Source organism: Canis lupus, chromosome 1, assembly GCF_048164855.1.
Source record: "Canis lupus baileyi chromosome 1, mCanLup2.hap1, whole genome shotgun sequence".
NCBI classification, from domain to species: Eukaryota; Metazoa; Chordata; class Mammalia; order Carnivora; family Canidae; genus Canis; species Canis lupus.
Genome location: NC_132838.1, coordinates 101,722,823 through 101,744,327, shown reverse-complemented (window position 1 = coordinate 101,744,327; position 21,505 = coordinate 101,722,823). Strand labels below are relative to the sequence as shown.

The following is a 21,505-nucleotide window of genomic DNA, read 5'->3' as shown; positions in this document are numbered from 1 at the left end:
TTGCCTCTTTGTTGATACTGCTTAAGTTGGAGAACAAAGGAAGATGATGAGCAGGAAAGTGAGTGAATGTGGGCTGGGGTTTAGGGTAGTTTACAGGGTCCTGCAGAAGAGGCTGCTTATGGACACAACTGTCCTCATCATCACAGGGCTCTTTGACCTTTGAGGATGTGGCTGTGTACTTTTCCCAGGAGGAATGGAGGCTTCTTGATGAGGCTCAGAGACACCTGTACCGTGATGTGATGCTAGAGGTCTTTGCACTTTTTGCATCATTGGGTAAGGCCCCCTCACACCAGCCCCAGTTCCCTGGGCTGATCTGTCTTTCCTCCTCTTTCTGGGTGCCGAGGCTGGGGCATATATACTACAGCTCTTTTCACAAATAGCTCCAATCCTCCCCGTTCTGAAGTTCTTTCAGTAAAGGTTTCCATGCTACTTTTGTTTCCTGAGGTTGTTTTGGGGTTGGTTGCCTTGGTGCTGCCCTCTTAGCTGGCCTGTCTTTCCCTTAAAGGCTTGCATCTTCTAAATCCCATGTTGTCCAGTTGGAGCTAGAACACTGCATACATGACAAAGTTGATATGACCCCCAATGGGGGAAGATGTGATGTATAGCTGGGAATCCTGTCAGGAACATGACATGGCCTGGGCTCTACACTGTTTGATGCCAAGGTCAGAGGCTCCTCCTCTTTCTTGATACTTTGCCCACTTGTTACTTTTCCATTCAGAAGAGACCTGAGTGTATATATCCCTCCCCTGTCTTCTGTCCTTCTTTGGGTCCTCCACCAATTATCGCTCCTTCTGCTATGCTCTCCAATATTGGCCTGCACTAAATGTGTCCATGCCCTTAAAATAATACTTGAACACTGGTAGCCAAAGTCCTGGCAAGAACACATTTCGTAAGAAGTGAGTTGTGGACTCCGCCTCTCCTCCCCATGCCACACTCCATCCATGTGACTTTTGCCTGCTGAGTCCTCCCTGTTCTGTGACCCAGCCTTCTCCTTCAAACTACCCCATTCCGCCAAGCTCCTTTTGTCCCAATCCCCTGGCATTATTCTTGGGATTTCAGACACACATTTGTGGTCTTCTTCTACCAAAACTCCTGACTCTTCTCTGCTTTCAGGTTGTGGGCAGAGAACAGAGGATGAGGAGGCACTTTCTGAGCAGAATATTTCTGTAGGAGAGTCACAGATAAATTCTACCCAGGAGACATGTGTCCTGGATTCAGAAGGTGACTTACATCCAGCTGAGAGCCTGGAAGCAAACCCTGGCCAGAAACTGTGCGGGACACAGGGGAAGCTTCACCAGTGCCAGAAGCAGGACAATGGAGAGAAATCTTTCAGAAGGAACGTGAAGAGCTGCATAGCCCACATGTCGAGGAAGCCCTTCCCTGATCGCTCAGGCCTTCTCCAGCACCAGCTCATTCATAGCCAGGGGACACTACCTAAGAACACCAGCTGTGCAGAGCCCTTTCACAACGGACAAAAACACTATAAGTGCAGCGAATGTGGGAAAGCCTTCTGCCGAAAATACAGACTTGCTCAGCATCAGAGAGTCCACACTGGAGAGAGGCCTTATGAGTGCAGTGAGTGTGGGAAAACCTTCAGCTATAAACATATACTTGTTCAGCACCGGAGAGTCCACACTGGAGAAAGGCCTTATGAGTGCAATGAATGTGGTAAAGCCTTCAGTAACAAACCCACACTTGTTCGGCACCAGCGAATTCACACTGGAGAAAGGCCTTATGAATGCAGTGATTGTGGGAAGTTCTTTAGCCAAAGTTCCAGCCTTAGTGAACATCAGAGAATTCACACAGGGGCACGGCCTTATAAATGTAGTGAGTGTGGAAAATTCTTCACCTCCAACTCAAACCTAATTAAACACCGGAGAGTGCACACAGGAACAAGGCCTTATGAGTGCAGTGAATGTGGGAAATTCTTTAATCAAAGTCCTAGCCTCATCAAACACCAGAGAATTCACACAGGTGAAAAGCCTTATGAATGTAGTGAATGTGGGAAACTCTTTAGCCAGAGCTCCACCCTCATCAAGCACCAGAGAGTTCACACTGGAGTGAGGCCTTACAAGTGCAATGAATGTGGGAAACTCTTTAGCCAAAGCTTTGGCCTCACTCAACACCAGAGAGTTCACACTGGAGAAAAACCCTATGAGTGCAGTGAATGTGGAGAATTCTTTAGCCAGAGCACACAACTTTCCCAGCACCGGAAAGTTCATGCCACACAAAACCCTCATGAGTGCAGTCACTGTGGCAAAGTCTTCAGCCAAAGATCTGCTCTGATTGACCACCAGAAACTTCACAGCCCAGCCAGACCTTACAAGTGCACTGAATGTGGGAAAGCCTTTAGCCGTAGGTCTAACCTCATTCGACACCAGAAAGTTCACCCCGGAGAAAGGATTTAGAATGATATGGAGATAGCAGAGAACCAGCTGGGTGTTTAAAGTAACACTACTGCATATCTGAACATGTAGGGAGCTATGTTATATTTTCTAACCTTTCCAGGGCTCTTGCCACATTTGTCACTGCAAGTTTTTTTGTGGATGTCTCAACTTTGTATGCCTCGGTGGGGATATAGTATCATGGCACAGAATAGACAGTTTTGGCCTAATTTACATTGTGGCCCAAGGTCTCCTAGAATGGATTACAGGGCAGTCCTTTTTGTGTGACCAATTCTGTAATCCAGATGTCAGCATTTTCTGTGGGTCTGGAAGTCTCCCTGAGAGGACAGTTGTTAAGAATCATGTATTTTTTGGATTAGCTTCTCTTTTTCACATTGGAGGTCACATAATGCCCCCAGGCCTCAAAAAAGAGCCATGTTTGGTAGGCCAGTATCTCTGATTCCAGGCAGGAACCATATTCAAGTACAAAAACACTGAGTGAAATAAAGAGTGTGGAAAACCAGCAAACTGGAGGGTCTGTGATGCCTACACAAACATTTCCAGTCATCACAGCTGGCTTACAGTAAGGTCGTTGCAGAAATTCTGGAGCCCTTTATAGCTAACTGTTGTGTGACCAGGGCTCCTCGCTCTACAGTTAAAGGTGGGGGGAGAGGGAGTTACAAACAGAATTAGAAGTTCAGACCTATGAAGGCAGCAGGCATGTGACTTTTATGAGCAGTGGAGACTTGGCTCCACAGTTGACCTGTACTCCAGTGGCATTGCTTGCCAAGCTAGTGCAGCAGAGCTCCCCCTCATGATAGGGGTGGAGCTATAGAACCTAGGGTTGCCAAATTCCTACTTTCCAAAAAGGTTCAGATTTTTATGTGAAAAAATGTATTTTGTAAGGTCACTTAAAATTGGTACGCATTTAAAAAAGTGCAGCAGCTAGTACTGGTCAATTTTAACATGTGCTGACATGAAACCATCAGACTTCTCCATAAAGTGTGTTAATCTTCTGACCTGTCTGGACTCCCAGGCAATTACTATTAATATGGCTACTAGTCTTAAGTTGGCTCTTAAAAGGGAACCGAATTAACAGACCATAACTAATAGTGACAATCAGCATTTAATAGTGGGACCTTTTTTTTTAACTGCTGAAATGAAAAATGTGTGTTTAATACACCTAGCAGTGCAGTGCCCGAGTCTTTAAGGTGCTAATGGTTGCTCCAGTTCTTCTACTGTTCTCGCCAATTGAAATATGATCATATTTGTTCAAGTCTTTTTGGTGTTAGTGGTTTTAAAAGGTGTGCTTAAAAGGTGTGTAGTGGTATCTTACCATGAATGGTGTATTTCCCCTAACAATTCAGTTTGCTTCCTGTACCTCTTCCTCACATAAATATTTGCCAATTCCAGTTGTTTTGAGTGCTGCTAAAGAAAAAAAAAAAAAAGGAATCTAATAACTATTCCAGTTGTTTGTGCTGTTAACAGTATGATGGGCCACATACACTTTAAACTTTAGTTCCTGGTGCTAAAAATGAGGAGTAATCCAACCATTGTTTTTATCTTAACTAATTTCCAGCATTTGCAGCTGTGAGTATGAAAGTTGCCAACCAAAATGTGCCTTGAGAAGAAAGGACAGTAAAATGGTCTATTTTCAGCCAGCTACTGCTACACAACATAGGGAATAGTAAAATTCACTCAATGATGCGAAGGGACGACTTTTAAAAATATTACCATTTAAGTTCTCCTGACCTCTCCACCTTCCAAAGGAAGGTTTAAGCACTTAACTTGGCCTTAGTCCTGGGAGCTAACCCCTGAGCCTTTGGGAACATTTTACCTGCAGATAAACAAATACCTTTGCTAAACTACTTGGGGTCTTGGACCACCCATACCCAATAGTGTGTGCTCATTAATATGATTTATGGATAGTGGGGAGCTTAAGGCCTGTCAGCTTGACCTCTGGAGCAGCTGAGGAGACTAAAGCCAAGCCCAGAGGGACTCCTTGCCCACAAGACAACTCCCACACACACAACTCCCACACACACACAGAAAAAACCCAGAGAGATTTTTTTTTTTGTGCTGGCCAAACTTCATGGGTATTGTCACTACAGTTTCCTGATTGCGTGAGAGACACCAGGGAGATCTCTTCCAGCTTCTGCCCTTCTTTCCCTATGCTGAATAGTCCTTATCCAAACAGTTTAACTAACTATCCAAACAGTTTTCTAGTGAATCACTGAACCTGAGGAGTGATCTTGGGTATTCTAGAACAAAATTTATCTGTGTCTTAAAATAGAAGTTTTTCACTAGGGATCGCTGGGTGGTGCAGCGGTTTGGCGCCTGCCTTTGGCCCAGGGCACGATCCTGGAGACCTGGGCTCGAATCCTACATCAGGCTCCTGGTACATGGAGCCTGCTTCTCCCTCTGCCTATGTCTCTGCCTCTCTCTCTCTCTCTGACTATCATAAATAAATAAAAAAAGTAAAAAAAAAAGTTTTCCACTAAAATTTAAATAGAAACTGCCCCTGAAATGTGGGTAAGTTTTGACACATACACTTCTAAAATGAACATTTTCTGTTTTAAAAATCCTTGAGACCTATAGCCTAATTTTCCATTCATAGGTGATTTTCATGTTCTACGTGCAAAATGGAAAGGAATGATTCTGAAACTCCTCCTCCCTCTTTCATCCTTTTTACCTACCATTATTCTATCTCACATGCACCCAATTTATGTAGTAACATCCTTGAATTCTTTAAAAATGAAGTACATTTTTTTTCAAAATGCATTTCTCATGTAATTTGACACCAAAAACAAGTATAAACTTTTAACTTCTTTATGGCTACTGAAACTGATTACCACAGTTTTGTGGTATAAAACATACACCTGTTCCTCTTAACTGGTTCTAGGGCTCAGAGGAATGTGGTCATGTAGAGGATAACATTAAAGTCCAGGCATCTATAGAGGCACAGGTTTTAGGGTCAAATCCTCATCCTTTACACCTTTCCTCCAAGCTGCCACCTTCCTTCTGGCTCCTTGGCTCAAGATCACTTCCCCTCATGTTCATCAAAGTCAGCAGTTGAGCACCTTCATTTCCAGTCACCACCTTTAAACTCCTTTGTAGAGTAGTCCTCCCCCTCCTTCCTGGGATTTATATCACACTGGGAAAACACCTAAATATCAACGGTAATCTCAAAAGTTACATTTGCTAAGTGTCCCGTCCCCCCCCTCCCCCCCCCCGTCCACTAGACAGAAGGGAGAATTTATTTGTAGACATGTTACAATCAGCCATAAATGAAAGCAGAATTTGTCCCAAAAGTCTCAGGTCCACACAGCAAAGGACCAAAAGGGATGGTTTTGGCTTTGAGAGCAAAAGGGCAGGTCTTGCTGCAACCAGATGCCAATGGCTGCTCTAATCAAAGCTCTAGAACATAAGGTCTGCACTCCCAGCAATTGTTACCAATGGCCCTGGCCTGTGGCTTTCCTTGGTTTATGGTCCTGGGGTAGTAGGGGTGTCACCTGCTAGCAACTTAACTTAGCTCTCCCCCTCAATCTTTTATGCTTCAGCCTGTGCATTTCCTTCCTCTGCTTGGCTCTCCTAGCATGGAGGTTTCCAGGAAGATGGTGGTAAAGGCTGAGAGCCACCTTTGCAGAGTTTTGCTCCTTAAAGTTATTGACTCTCAAATGTGGTCAAGGGACAAGGATACACATCTTCAGAGCCGGTGAAACAGCCTGCAACACCATTGGTCTTAGCAGGTTTTTAAAGTCTTAATTCATTCCAAAATCAGGATATAGAAAAAATGTTCCATCACAACATGTAAGATGTGTCTCAAATCTTAACCTTTCAAAAAGGCTTGGCTATTCTAATTTGAAGTTAACTACAGTCATTGAACCTATTACAATGCCTATTCCACATTCTAAATTTTGCTTATTTCAACTCCCTTGAATAAATGTTGGTAGTGCTAAAACCATTGAGGGTACCCCCGCCAATGAAAAACTCAACACTAGTAGTAAAAAGAAAACCACTTTATTATAAACAGTACTGCAACACAACATACACTAGAGATCATAAATGCAGAAAAAGCAAGCTCATTTAACAGCCAACCCCCTAACAAAGCCTATCAACCTACAGGTCTATTCTCAAGCAGTAACTTTTCAGTCAACCATCTCGAGGAGGGCCACCGGGGTCCCAAGGCTTGGAGAGTGGGGAGAGAGCCTCTGGGAGGATCCCGGCAGATGGCTGGAGACCAAGAACTACAGGGGTGAAGGGAGCCCCCCCGCAAGCAGACGCACCACAAAACACCTGCAAGTGGGGACGATCTCAGCGCAGGGACAGAAAACAAAGGTGGGACCTTTGATGGGTTTTTTGGGGGGGATGCCAGAGGCGTTGGGCACAAAGTGGCTGCCGGCTGCAGCACAAGGTGGGGAGGGCAGTGGGGGCAGGGACTTATAGGTGACCCCCGCCTCCCCGTGAACCCTCCAGCATACCCTTCTCAGACCCGTGTTCCTCCCATCGCCCTGAGGAGACCTTCAGGTGCTGCCCAGGGCTCGGCTCCGAGATGCCCCCACTACCAACCCTGAGGTTGCCCTACCAGAGCGCCAGCCACATGCTACCTCCTGATGCTGACCCTGCTTCGGGTCCAGCTTTGTAGCCATGCACGCCCCGAAGCGCAGAGAGCTGGTTCTTCCAGCAGGTGCCTGGGTGGGTCACGGGGTCACCGTCGCCTTGTCCCAGGAGATTATCCAGGGCAGAGCGAGGATGGTACTGCCGTTCTCAGCAAACCCTCTTGACCACAGTCGGGTCCCACCGTCTACAAGCACCGGCTGTGAGGTGCAGGGCCGGCCTGGAAAGTGTCTTAGGGAGCTGGGGGTGAGGAGGGCAGCGAGAAAATCGGCCTAGGGGACGCACAGGGGTGAGGGGTGGGGACGGCAGCGGCTCCCTCTGCCCCCGCAAGGCCACCTCGGAGCTGGTCCTCCTGCATCGCAGGCGCGCCCAGGGCGGCATCCCTGTGGCTACTGGCCCCACCCTCACCCGGAGGCTGAAGGAACTAAAGCGGCCTCGCTCTCAGTACAGGGCCCTTCAAATGTCCTGCACGACGTCCCCCCAGGTCTGCGGCAGGGAGCAGGGTACGTAAGCCCCAGCTGCGGCCCTCGGGCATGGTGGCCGTTTCTGGGGCTCTATCCCCTGGTCCACCATCGCCGCCTCCAGAGTCACGAGAACTACCACGACCTGCAATAGGACAGATGTTCATTCAGATGGGTTACTGCTGCCCAGGGCCGAGCACCCACCCTGAGGTCCCATCACCAAAACCAGAGGAACACAGCACTTGGGGTGGCTGATCAGGCTGTTCTGATTAGTGTGCACCCCGGAGGGATCTGCTTCAGCTTAGCCCTAGAAGAGGCTCTTTTCCGGGGGAGAGACAAGCAACCAGTAGAACGAGATTGGGGTTTCTTGCGCCTTTACTGAGCACCAGCACACCCTCCTCCCCCGAAGCTGCCTGGACCGCAGCGCAGAAGCCAAGCATGGGGTGCCGGGCGATCCCGTCGAGGCCAGCATCTCGCACGGACGAAGGTCAGCCCACGGTCCAGTCCCAGGAGCGCCGGGCCCTCGAACCAGGATGGGTGGACAGGACTCCACCCGCGTTCCCTCAGCAGAAGGAGTGGTGAGAGAAGCGTCCTTGCCGCCCACACATCGCCACTGTCGAGCTGACAGTAGACCGACACGGAGGGAGCCTCGGGGGGCAGGGTAAGATGCCCTGGACCGCGGCCTCAGGTGGGCAGCGAGGCGGGAGGGACAGGGCGGTGAGGGGACAAGGGGCCTTGAGCCACACCCGCGGATTGGCAGCACCGCGGCTGTAAGTCGGCCACTGGGCACTCGAGAGTTTCAGAACCTAAAAGGGCCTAGTACGAAGGGGTGGGGGCTCTGGGCACCAAGAACACCCACATTGGCCTTTGTGACCCCTGCACGTCTGGAGGCTCAGCCCTTCCCCCAGCCGCCACCGTGCCCTGGAGAGCTCTCCCGACCACGTGCACCTCGCCCGCAGCGCGGGGCCCACATCATGCCAACCGCACCCTGGATGCTACCAGCTGGTGGGGGGTGGGGGGAGACCAGGGTGACATCCGCGCGCCAGGGCTGGCTGCGGGAGCAGGCGGGGTACACGCGGGTCCTTTGGCAGACGGAGAGTCAGCGCTGACGGGCAGGAAACGCACAGGAAGACTCAGAGGAACGGGTGCACACACCGAGAAGGCGGAGGAAGAACCTCCAATTCGGTTGTGCTCAGGCCAACGTGGTCTGAACAACAGCCGCGGGAGCTGTCCGCGGATGCCTGGGGCGCACGCCCGCCTCAACGGCAGCCGCTGAAGCAATCCGGGGATACCTGGGGCGCACGTCGGCCTCGGCACCCTCCTTCCCTGCCTGGTGGCCCCTCTGTGGGGCCACCCGGAGCTCCGCTCTGGGACTGTGTCCGGGAAGCACCCCCAGCGAGGTGGCCCGAGCCGGGCTCACTAGCCATCCCGCCAGGTCAGGGGCCAGGAGCAGCCAAGAGCAGGGGTCAGGGTGCTGGAGACAGACTTAGGGCCCCGGAAAGGAGACCGGTACGCACGGTCCTTGCTGGTCCAGCTTCCGCAGGCCATGCCCGGCCTTGGAGGCGGCTTCACAGTTCACGACAGGGAAAGCTGTGCTCGGCCCCCACCGAGGGCCCTGTGGGGTCAACGGCGGGAAAAGGCCTTTGCCCACTCGCAACGGCGTGCCCCCAAGTGGTACTCGGCATGGGGGTGGTGGCCGCAAGGGTGTCAGGGCCCTGAAAGTTGGGGGGAATGGTCTCTGCGCATCCCCCCAGGTCAGGGCCGGGCAGGGCGGCAGAGATGTCCAGACGCACGGGCTGGGGACTCCCTGTTGCCGGTGAGCGCACTGGGGCCCTTCAGCTGCTGAGGAACTGTGCTGCCTTGGGAGCTCATCCGTTCGCTGCTCAGATTCTATTCCCAGAAGCGGTAAAACTCCGGAACAAGGCTGTCGAACCCCACATCGTCGCCTCCGGCTTGCCACCGGGGCAGCCAAGCGAGGTGCCCACCCCACATGGGAATGGCGCATCTTCCTCACCCACTCAATTCCCGCTCAGAGGCACGGGAGAACAAGTGGTTGAGGGGCCACTGTGAACGGGCACCTGGTAGTGGACCTCGGGGAGCACACAGGGCGGCAGGTTGGCGTCTCCACCGCGGAGATAACCAGGAAAGGAAGGGAAGTATCTGCTGGTACGAGGCCCTGACCCGAGTGTGGCCGAGAGCAGAGCGAGGCTGGCTGGGCCCCGCACCGCCCCTACCCCGGCGGGGAAAGGGGAAGAGTGTCCCAGGCGGCAGATATTCCAATATTCGTCTCCCCTCCGCCTGGAGCTGGGCTTAGTGCGGAAGAGGCGCTCCCCACCGCGGCGGGCTCCAGGAACCTGAAGGGTGCCCAGCAGAGACAAGCGTCCTGGGCCTGTTTTGGCCCCCAGCCCTGTGTCGTCGAGAAAAGATCGGTAGTCTGGAGACGGTCACCTGACAGCCCTGAACCATGAGGGATGGCAGAGCAGGTTTGCGAAGGCAACCAAGTACCTGCAGCAGGACATCACCCCCAACCTCCTGCACCACGTTTGGGAGGCCTGAGCTCACGGATGACTCAGGCGAACAGCTCAAACAGGAACAAAATCAAGCCTCAAAGCTCCCACACGCGATCTGAGATCTAGCTTCTTTTGCTAGCTGCCGAGACCCCTGACCCCGGCTACACAGCCACAAAAAGTGTCAATTTCACGTGAAAAAAAAATTTTTTTACTCTGTTCGGAGATGGAGCTGACTCACGGATTCCATGGGTTTCTTGTAACCGTAGGTCAACCACTGGTCCCCAGCAAGACCCAATCTTCACAGCTCCAGGGCTCCTGCGGCCATCTGGTTGACCCTGGAGCATAGGCACAGACCCCCCACGCTATAGAGGTTGCAGACCTTCTTCCCAGCTGCCCGTGTAGTTGGGGCCCATCCACTGGGGTCCTGGATGGGAGCGTGAGTCCCACGGAGGTACCACCGACCTGGAAAGCTTAGGTGATCCCCTTCCCTCGCGGGATGCCTGCGAGTCCCCGCTTCCAGATTGGGGCCTGAGGAGAACCGCAGAGGCACCCCCAACTCCCCGACCCCACGCAGAGCCGCGGGCGGCCCTGGTCCCTCAGCCTGGCCACCCTGCACACCCCGTGACCGTCTTCACTTCTGGATCAAAACAAACCTCGGAAAACCGAGCGTAACCGCCTGGAACCGACGCGGGTACGTGCACCGCCAAGGCCTGCCCTCTCCCCAGCCGTGTGGGGTGTGGCCGTCCATGCACGCCTACCCGTTGGGACCTGGAAGAACTTCCGCAGAGGAGTCCCCAACCACCGGACCCCACGAGGAACCGCAGCCGGGCCCTTGGCAACTTACCCCGGTCTCCCGGCAGGGTCCCCGCCGGCCCTGGGTGCAGGGCTCCCTCTCCCGTTCCCCCGCGGTATCGCAGCCAGTTCCTGCGGGCGGAGGACCCGCAAGCCGGGGCTGGTCGAGGTCCCTGCGCCCCCACAAGTCCGTTCTTCACCGCAGCTGCAGCCCGGTGGAACTGCGCATCCAATCTCCAGCGAATGGATGGCGACGACGCGCCGGCGAGACCGGGAGGATCCGGCCAGCGCCGCCGGCCTCCTGGAACCCTGCGTCGCGTGTCGCGACCGAATCCCGTCCCTCGTCGATTTCGTCCGCGCTCCGGAGGGAGGAAAGTCTAAGCGCGGCCCCCACCAGATGGCGCCCGAGAACCGCGCGAACGTCAGCGGGACGGATCATCACCGCGGGACGGCGAGGGAGCACTACCTGAGGCACAGATGTTGGAGCGCCTCTGTGAAACTGTCAGGAGGTTTATTTAGCTTTTCAAAAGGTTTGGCATATGTTTCCCAAGGGAAGTGCTCTAACGAAAGATTGGAGGAAATTCTCCTTTTTTGGCACTGAAGAGAATTCTTTTTTTATTCTTGATTTGCTTTCACACCTCCACACCTTCCTCCATATTTCTTCATATCGGTGAGATGGGTGGTGTGGGTCTACTCCAGGGGGACAGTTGTGCGATGGTGACACTCGTGGAGATACAGGAAGTGTGACAAGTGTGAGATTATGACATCTCAGAGGAACATGCAAACCCCTACACATACATCCTAGGGACACTGTATGATGAGTGAAGCATGCTGACACCCCTCAACAGGACTATGCACACACATGCATTTTACCATGCCCATGACAGAAAAGATGTGCAACGGACATGAGACACACAACGGGGTAGATACAGCTTGCACCAGGGACTTGTGAAAACAGAGGGAGGTGCTGACCCACCCTAGCAGGTATGAGGACACAGATGTACAAATACTGCAGGGAGACTTATGAGACTGGCATGGCATAGGTACACCCAAAAGCCTGGTGTGTGCATACACACACACATCAAACTATCTCCATGGACTGAGTGTGACAAGGTGATTTCAACCTGGCTTGGAGAGAACAATCACACCTCTTCCCCATCCTAGCCCCATTCCTGCAGGTTTGATGATGCATTGATGGTGGTCAGAATGGGGAACTGGGTGCACACCTTGGCACAGTGTGGAGACTCATACAGGTTTAAATACTGAATGTAAGCCTTCAAGGACATGTGATGGGAGCAAATCAACTCAAGCTGCAGTGCCTGAAAACTTAAACTTGGAAATGCCTGCTAAGGAGCACAGTGTGCAGAGGGCAGGGGTGGAGTCAGGGGAAGCTATAGGCTTTATTGGAGGAGGGTTCAGCATGCACTGAGTCAGTTTCAGGCATAGTGGACCAAGGGTGGTTGGGGGAGGGGAAGGGCCATTTTGGTGAATTATTAGCCATTGTTCAGGTGATTTGCATTTTCCCTGAAGGGAAATAATCAGGGGAGGGAATAATCAGGTGTGCCATGCCAGCCAAGTCCTAATTCTCTTGTCTTCTGGTGTTCCTCAGGTGCTTTCCTCCTGAGTAGCCAACTGTTTCTAAGTCTACCTCAGAATTTTCTAGGCGTCAAATTACAACAGCTACAACAAACACAATAAAACACATGTAGCTGAGTAAAGTTCCCAGTTCACTCAGGAAAACACATATGGAGAAGAAATCTCATTGCTTAACTTTATGAAAGTTTTTGTGAAGTGTTTTAAATTGCCTGGAATGTTCACAGGCAAACCATTATGCATGAGCTCTCTATGAACTCTGTGTGGGTTTCACAGTTACCACCATAGACTTATTCTCAAGATACTTTATCAGTTGGATGTTTTGAAATTCCTCCTTTGGATCGCCTCTGGAGCTAATTTCAAAGCTTTACAAAATAATCAATGTGACCTTTAGTTTAAAAAAGGTATTGTCTAAAAGGATACTAAAACCGTACCTTGGGGGTGCCTGGATGATTCAGTTGGTTAAGCGTCTGCCTTCAGCTTGGGTGAGGATCCCAGGTTGTGGAATCAAGCCCTGCATTGGGCTCTCTGCTCACTGGGGAGTCTGCTTCTCCCTTTCTCTCTGCCCCTATTCTTGCTATCCCTCTCTTGTGCTCTCTCTCTAGTGTGCTCTCTCTCCCTAATAAATTAATAGAATATTTTTAAAATTTCAAATAAAATCATATCTTCATTTTGAGCCCTTCTGGGAGCCTTTTATATGATGACATACATAGTTTGTGTTGCTAAGCTTGGCAAGAACCTTTTTTTGTGTGTTTTATCCAATACTGTTATTGCACACATATCTCTCAGTGAAAAAGTTTCAAAATTTTCTCCAAATTTCTGTTTTTAGGATAGCTTGTACAGTTCTTATATTCTTTAGGAAAGCCAGTGGCCTTCTGAGGACTCTAACCTCTTTTACTTCCTCTCTGGAAGTATGTTTTGGCGGTAGCTGTGGCTGTGCATTTAGTTGAGCCTTCGAGTCCATGAGAGTCAGAGAATCCACTCTTGGCTCAAAGCACAGGGTTATTCTTTCTGAGGCAAGAAGAATAAGGAAACGCTTGGTAATTGTAGATCAAAACATGGATAACTAAGTCTGACACCTGAGGGTGTTTGTGACTACCGAATAAATCCTGTGATAGCTCTGGTTTCTCAGGGCTGAAGCATCCTGCTGTTACAAAGCCTACATGGCACATGCACGCAAAGACCCAGTTAGTCTGCAAATGACCCCAGAATGACCCTTCCACTGGGCGGGGGGCCGCTAGAGGACTCCTAGTAGACCTTCACATAAGGAGTATGCCCAAGAGAAAACTCAGACTGCGCATGCGCGTTGTCTGGCCTAGAACAAGTGTGATAATATGCAGAGTTCTTGGAAGTCCCCGCCTATTTCCAGAACCCTACATGAATTTTCCACCCCTCTATTATAACTTTCCATAAAGATCAGAGCCCCACATGTACCTGGTGATCAGATCTTGTGTCTGTGACTGCACTCCCTGCCTCTTCAAGTGTGTACATTTGCTTTGCAATAAAGCTGCTTCTGCTATACTTTACTGTGACTCATCCTTAAATCCGTTCCCTCAGGGAAGTCACTGAGCCTGGCACTGACTAGTGGCTGAGGTCTCAGGGCCCAAAAACACCCAGTCTCTGGCATCATTTCTAATATCATAGAGACCTGGGCACCAGACTGCCGGAAGCAGGAGTCAGGTGCATCCTGTTGGGGGAATGATGCACTAGGGGTTAGTCCCTCATCATCCAGTTCTTCCAGTCTAGTCTTCATGTATGGGGTCATAGAGAGAGGTCTGCTGTGGCCATGCTGCTATGAGTAAGAGTCTCATAAGATCCCTGTCCTTTCTTCACACACTAAGAACCCTGTTCTGGAGAGTGGGTGGACATGGATGATATAGAGCTATGGGACATATCCTTGCACAGGGAGGGAGCAGATCATTATAAATATACATGACAACACACATAGATGCAATGAAATAATTATGCTGCTCTCAGCACACCCAGAGTTCACGAGGGAGAGAAGAATCAGATCTTGGGGTCCCAGCACAGGTGAGCAAAGGTAGTGTTCCCTAATGTCTGAGACCTTTGATTCTGGGGAGAGAGAGAGAGGAATTCAGACCCTTCTAAGCTCTGCTGATAATTTGGGGGTGGAGGGTGCCATGAGCTGTTAGTTGTGCTTCAAATAGAAATGTCATTTGGTCACTTCTGCCTAAACCTCAGTATTCTTCATAGTAAAAGTGGGAAGATAAACATTTAGGTGTAAGGCATAGAGAAGATAGCCGACAGTAAATAAAAGATGGGGCTGTGTTGGGAAACCTAGGGCTGGTGTGTTAAGAATATAGAGATTATGACCTGCTGAATGAGGGGGCACACCCACATGAGTTTGGCAGGTAGCTCCCTCAGCATCAGAGCCTCCATGTTAGGGAAGTGGAAACCTACGGTTATTTTTTTAATGATTTTATTTATTTATTTGATTGATAGAGCACAAGCAGAGGGAGAGGGAGAAGCAGACTCCCCGCTGAGCAGAGAGCCCATGTGGGGCTCCATTCCAGGACCCTGGGATCATGACCTGAGCCAAACGCTAAGGCAGACACTTAACCAACTGAGCAACCCATGTGCCCCTCCCCACAGTCATTTTGATTGAAGGTGTAGTTTCAGTGCATTCACATAAAAGAAGTAAAGTCACAAGGTTTATTATTTACAAATCCCTCCGTGGGGATACAGTGAGTCAGGGGAAAGGCAGTCCTCTGTCCCAGATCACAATGAGCAGGAGAAAGAAAGCAGGTTAGCAAGCACTTATTACTTAAAGGTGGTTGGGGCAGCAGTCACTAGTTTTTGAGGCTCAACTCTGAGCAGTTATTTTAACAGATGCCCCAGGAAAAGCAAAGCAGGACTTGTGACAGGAATCCTAAGCTCATGTCCTTAGCTACATGTCTACCCTGATTGTAAGCAGAGTTGTCATTCTGTAAACTGCCTGGGCAGCAACTCACAACAACTATTTTCTCATTACAGGGCTGAGTTGTGTTTCCCCACATTCATATGTTGAAACACACCCCAGTGTCTCAGAATTTAAGTGTATTGGGAGATAGGGCCTTTAAAGAGGTAATTAAGTTAAAATAAGGCCACCAGGGTGGGCATTCATCCAATCTAACTGGTACCTTACAAGTGATTAGGACACACACTGACATAAGGGTGTATAAGCACAGAGGGATGACCATGTGAAGAGTAAGCAAGAGGACAGCCAACTATAATTCACAGAGAGAGGCCCCAGGGGAAACTCCCCCTTGCCGGCATCTTGATCTTAGACTTCCAGCCTCCAGAACTATGAGAAAATAAATTTGTCCTTTACGCTACCCAGTCTGTGGTATCTTGTCATGACTGCCATAGCAAACTAATATATTACCCATTTACCTATGAATAGGTACTTGCAGAATTTTGTTGTTGTTATTTTGTTCCTAGCCATTGTCTTTTATCAGTAATATTGCTGTTGCTATGAACATTCAAATACAAGTATTTCTATGGACAGACACTAGGGACATACCCTACAAGTGAGATGGCTGTGTCACATGATAAGAGCATGTTTAGTTTCATAGAAAGAACCACTGAGTTTTGTAGAGTGGGGTTGTATTAGATTTATTTATTTATTTGAGGGAGAGAGAGAGAGTGGGTACACAAGCATGGGAAGGAGCAGAGGGAGAAGGAGAGAAAGAATCCAAAGCAGACTTTGTGCTGAGGGCAGAGCCTGACACAGGGCTCGATCTCACAATACTAATATCATGACCTGAGCTGAAAGCAAGAGTTGGATGCTTCATTGACTGAGCCACCCAGGCGCCTCTGTAAATTGGGTTTTAAAACATTCTGCATTCTCACCAGCAATGTATGGGAGTTCTGTCTCACAACTTCACTTGTCAGTCTTTGAATTTAGCTACCTCAATGAGTGTGTACTTGTGTTTCACTATGGTTGTTTTGTTGTTGTTTTCGGGGTGGTGGTGGTTAATCTCAAATTTTTATTTAAATTCTAGTTAGCTCACTATGGTTTTAATTTGTAATCCTCTGATGGTTAATGATGTTGAACATATTCACACATGCTTATCATTTAGGTATCTTCTTTGGTGAAATATGATTTCAAATTTGTCCTTTTTCTTGTCACGTTGGGTTGTTTTTCTAATTACTGTTGTAAAGGTTATTTTACAATTCTGGATACCACTTATTTTATCAATATACTTTAAAACATTTTTCACCAGGCTAAAGCTTGCAGTTTTAACTTTATTAAATGTGTCTTTTTAATAGTAAAGTTTTAAAATTTTGATAAATTCCCAACTTATTATCTTCTTTGGGTTTGATTTTTATGTTTATTGTGAAAAAGTCTTTGTCTAGCCCACATTCAAAGAGTGCTCCTTATATACTATTTCATATGACATGTATATATTTTATCTTAGACATTCAGGTTTATGATCCATTTCAATTTAATTAGTAAATGACTTGAGATGTTTTAAGATTTTTATTTTTCGGGATCCCTGGGTGGCGCAGCGGTTTGGCGCCTGCCTTTGGCCCGGGGCACGATCCTGGAGACCCAGGATCGAATCCCACGTCGGGCTCCCTGCATGGAGCCTGCTTCTCCCTTTACCTGTGTCTCTGCCTCTCTGTCTCTCTCTGTGTAACTATCATGAATAAATAAATAAAATCTTTAAAAAAAAAAAAAGATTTTTATTTTTCATATGCATGTCATAACTTTATTTATTTTATTTATTTTTTATTTATTTTTTTATTTATGATAGTCACAGATAGAGAGAGAGAGAGAGGCAGAGACATAGGCAGAGGGAGAGGGAGAAGCAGGCTCCATGCACCGGGAGCCCAATGTGGGATTCGATCCCGGGTCTCCAGGATCACGCCCTGGGCCAAAGGCAGGCGCCAAACCGCTGCGCCACCCAGGGATCCCATGTCATAACTTTAGAGCAGTTTTTTGAAAACATCATTTCAGGCTTGAAATACTTTGGCAATTTTGTGGGGAATAAATTGACAACACATGTATGGGTCTATTTTGGATTCTCTATCCTTTCATCAATATTATACGTTTGATTACTATAGCTCTATAGTAACCTTCTTTTAAAAAAAGATTTTATTTATTTCCTCATGACAGACACAGAGAGAGAGAGAGAACCAGAGACGCAGGCAGAGGGAGTAGCAGGCTCCACACAGGGAGCTGACATGGGACTCGATCCCAGGTCTCCAGGATCACACCCTTGGCTGAAGGTGGCGCCAAACCACTGAGCCACCAGGCTGCCCCGCTCTATAGTAATCATAAAATCAGGTAAACTCTTTTAAAATTATTGTTCTTTCCAAATTATTTTGGATATTTTAGGTCCTTTGGGTTTTCATATGAATTTTGTCCAGTTCCATCAAGAAACAAACAGTGAAAATTTGGTAGTTCTGTGAATGTTTAAAATTAGGAGAGAGAAAATTAAAATATTAAATCTTTAGATTCAGAAACGTGGTATGCCTCAGTAATGTCTTGTAAATTTGCCTTATAGTTCTGGAATGTATTTTGTTAAATGTATTTCTTCCTATATATTTCATATTTTAATGGTATTGGAAGGGGTATAGTTTTTCAATATCTGCACATTCATTGTTTATTGACCTTTTATCCTGGGACTTTGATTAACTCATTGAATTTATTAACTTTTTAAGCATGTATCTAAGGATTTTCTAAATAGATAAGCATTCATCTGTGAATAATGACTCTTCTGGTTCTTCCTTTACAATTTGTGAACCATTTATTTCCTTTAATTTTCTTATGTCATGGGCATAGATCTTCAGTGCAATACCATATAGAAGTTGTGAGAGTGGATATCCCTGCTTATTCCTAATATTAGAGGGAAAGCATTCAGACTTTCATCATGTTAACTTTGGGATTGGTTTTTATTTTAAGATTTTCTTTATTTTAGAGAGCGAGAGAGCATGAGCATGGGGCATGAGGGGCAGAGGGAGAGAATCTCAAGTAGACTCTATACTGAGGACAGAGCCTTGTGTGGAGTTTGATTTCACAACCCTGAGATCATGACCTGAGCCAAAATCAAGAGTCAGACACTTAACCGACTGAGCCGTCTAGGTGCCCCTAGCTTTAGGCTTTTAATAGATGCCCTAAATCAAGTTAAGGAAATTGATTCTGACACCAATTCTCTGACACCGACTACCCAGAGTTAGCAACGATCTCCAACATCTTTAAGGGCTTAGTCCTCCACAAGAAAGCCCCCATCTCAAACAAAAGTGGCAAGTGTCAGGGGCCACCTATACATCTGACCTATTGGCTATAATTCCAGGGGTCCCTACAATCCCTTCAAGTTCAATAACTTACTAGAATGACTCATAGAACTAACTAAAAGTGGTATACCTATGGCCCCAGTTTTGTTGTAAATAATATAACTCTGGAACAGCAAAATAGAAAGGATGCATAGGGCAAAGTCTGGGCAGGTCCTGGCTGTGAAGCTGCTATGACCTTTCCCTAGGGAGTCAAGCCACAGCACTCTCCTGCACATCACTGTGTTCACCAACCAGGAGCTCCACCAAGCCTAGGTGTCCAGAGTTCTGACTGGGGTCCTGTTATACAGGCATGATTGATTAGATCATGGCCACATGACTGGACTCATTTCCCTTTCTAGGGGAAGGTCTGTCGGACTCAAAGTTTCAAACTTCTAGTCACAGAGTTGGTCTTTCTGGTAACAAGTTTCCATCCTGAAACTTTCTAGTAGCCTACCATTAGTCACCTGTTAGCATAAGAAAGATTCCTATCACTCCAGGAATTACAAGATTTTTAAAGCTCTCTGCCAGGAACCTGGGACAAAATGCAGGTGTGCTTTTAATTATACTACACTTTCTAGCTAATATACATTCATTTAATATAATCTAAATTGTTAAAACAACTTTACATTACTGGTAAATATCAATAGATTATGACAGTTTCAGGAATCCAATTTCCTAAAATTTTAAGGATTTGTGTGTGTGTGTGTGTGCGTGCACACACATACGCATCTATGTTCATATATTGATCTGGAATTTTCTTTTCATATCATTACCTGGTTTTGCAATCAGAACAAAATTGGCTTTATAAAATTAGTTGGGAAGTGTTCCATATATTATCTTTAAAAAAAAGAGTTCGATAGAATCTTTATTTCTTCATTAAATATTTGGTAGGATTCATTGGCAAAGCCATCTTGGCCTAAGTTTTTAGCAAGAAGGTTTCTTACACTTATACACAGATTTGCATTACTAGAAGCCTGGATACTAAATTTTTAAAAAAGATTTTATTTATTTATTCATGAGAGACACACACAGAGAGAGGCAGAGACATAGGCAGAGGGAGTAGCAGGCTCCCTTCGGGGAGCCTGATCCAGGACTCAATCCCAGGGGGCCACCACCTGAGCCAAAGGCAGGCGTTCAACCACTGAGCCACCCAAGTGCCCCTAATTAAATATTTTTAATGTACAAGGATTTTCAGATTATCTATTTCTTCTTGAGTGGGACTGGTAAGTTGGTATCTTTCAAAGAACTTTTGTCCTCCAAATTTCCATTTATTGGGAAAGAGCTGTTTAAAATAAGTACCCATTATCCATTATATTTTTCAAAGATATCTAGTGCTATACCTCCTTTCCTTGCTTATATTTGTAATATGCTGTTTCTTTGTCTTTTTCCTGTTGTGTCTGGAGGTGTTTCAATTTTACTAATTTATTCAAGCTATCTTCTTTGAGGGTTCAGAAGTTTTTTGAAAAACTTAAAAAAAATTAACAAAGTTTGTTAAACTGATTCTCAATACACAGGACATTAGTCAAGCAACCTAATGCAAGGATGGGAACTGCAGGCCAACCCCAAAGTCACTCTAAGTTAAGGACACAGAGTTTGGAATCTGGGTCTGCCAAAGTGTCTGGAATCCATAGTGCGCACTGCAGGAGAGAGAAAACTTCAGGGTCATACACTGGGGCATCCTCAAATATTTGGCTGAGTACTAATTTGTATATGCATGTAGGAAACCACCAAAGGCTGGGTAAAAAAAATAAACACCAAAAAGGGTAAGATGAAATAATTTGAAGACTAATATAAAGAATGGAATAGTGGCTGTTCAACTAGAAGAGTCAGATGCTCAACTGACTGAGCCACCAGGCACCCAACAAATCCACTTTTATATTCAGGGATGTCAATAATCTTCAAAGAGAGGTTGATGGACCCCACCCCCACCCCAAAATTAGTAAGGACACAGAAAACAGACATTATCAACAATCTTAACCTAGTTGACAATTGTGGAACCCTTCACTAAACAATACAATAACATTCAAGTTAACATGAAATACAAGACAGCCCATATTCTGAGCCATAAAGAAAATCTCAATAAACATAAATAATTCAAGCCATAAAGTATATAGTCTGAATGCAATAGAATTAAATAAGAAATAAATGACAAGAAAGATAAGGAAAATTCCAAATGTTTGATATAATAATATACTTCTAAAATGAGCTAGGTGTGAAAGAAGGAATTTGAAAGGAAACTGGAAAATATTTTAAATTAAAATGAAAAAAGCATGCCTTCTATGGGAGGCAACTAAAGCAGTTCTTACAGAACCACTTTTGGTATTAAGCATCTATACTAGGGGGAAAAAGATTTCAAATCAAAGATCAAAGGATCTCAGCTTCCATGTTTAAAAGTAGCAAAATAAATGAAATCTAATAAAAGTAAAAGGCAGAGTGCTTGGCTGGCTCAGTCAGAAGAGTATGGACTTGGTCTCAAAGTTGTGAGCTCCAGTCCCGTGTTGGGTATAGAGATTTAAAGAGAGAGAGAGAAATAAAGAAAAAGGCAACGGTAGGGGAAAAAAAATCAAATTGGGAAAAAATCAGTGTAACCAATTACTTTAAGAAGATAATAAAACTGATAAACTTTTGATCAAGAAAAAGAGGTATAGATATTATCAGTATAAGGTGTGAAAATTCACAAAAAGGAAACCTCATTTAGGATGGAGTCAGGAGCACAGCATGGGGAGCTCTCATGCCTGGTACTAGTTGTCCATTGCAGACCCAATGGGAAAAGAGGACCTTGCAAGCCAATACTACTTCACTATCCCCAGGAGGAAGTTCAATTTCTTCCTCTCCTGGTAACAGCCTGGCCAATGATAGTGACAGC

The 21,505-nt window shown here is 46.9% G+C and overlaps 1 protein-coding gene across 6 annotated transcripts in view; it reads left to right on the top strand.

Moving 5' to 3' along the window:
- Positions 1 to 21,505, top strand: part of LOC140633148 (uncharacterized) — an 87,413-nt gene that overhangs the window by 31,965 nt on the left and 33,943 nt on the right. For 5 of the 6 annotated variants that reach the window (XM_072825453.1, XM_072825529.1, XM_072825370.1 and 2 more), the window contains 2 exons: positions 147 to 273; positions 1,114 to 3,847. In XM_072825453.1, coding sequence (XP_072681554.1) covers positions 147 to 273; positions 1,114 to 2,408 — 1,422 coding nt within the window. In that variant the 3' untranslated portion in view covers positions 2,409 to 3,847. Of the gene's footprint in view, positions 1 to 146; positions 274 to 1,113 lie in introns of those variants that run through there. The other variant, XM_072825674.1, reaches the window with a different exon arrangement.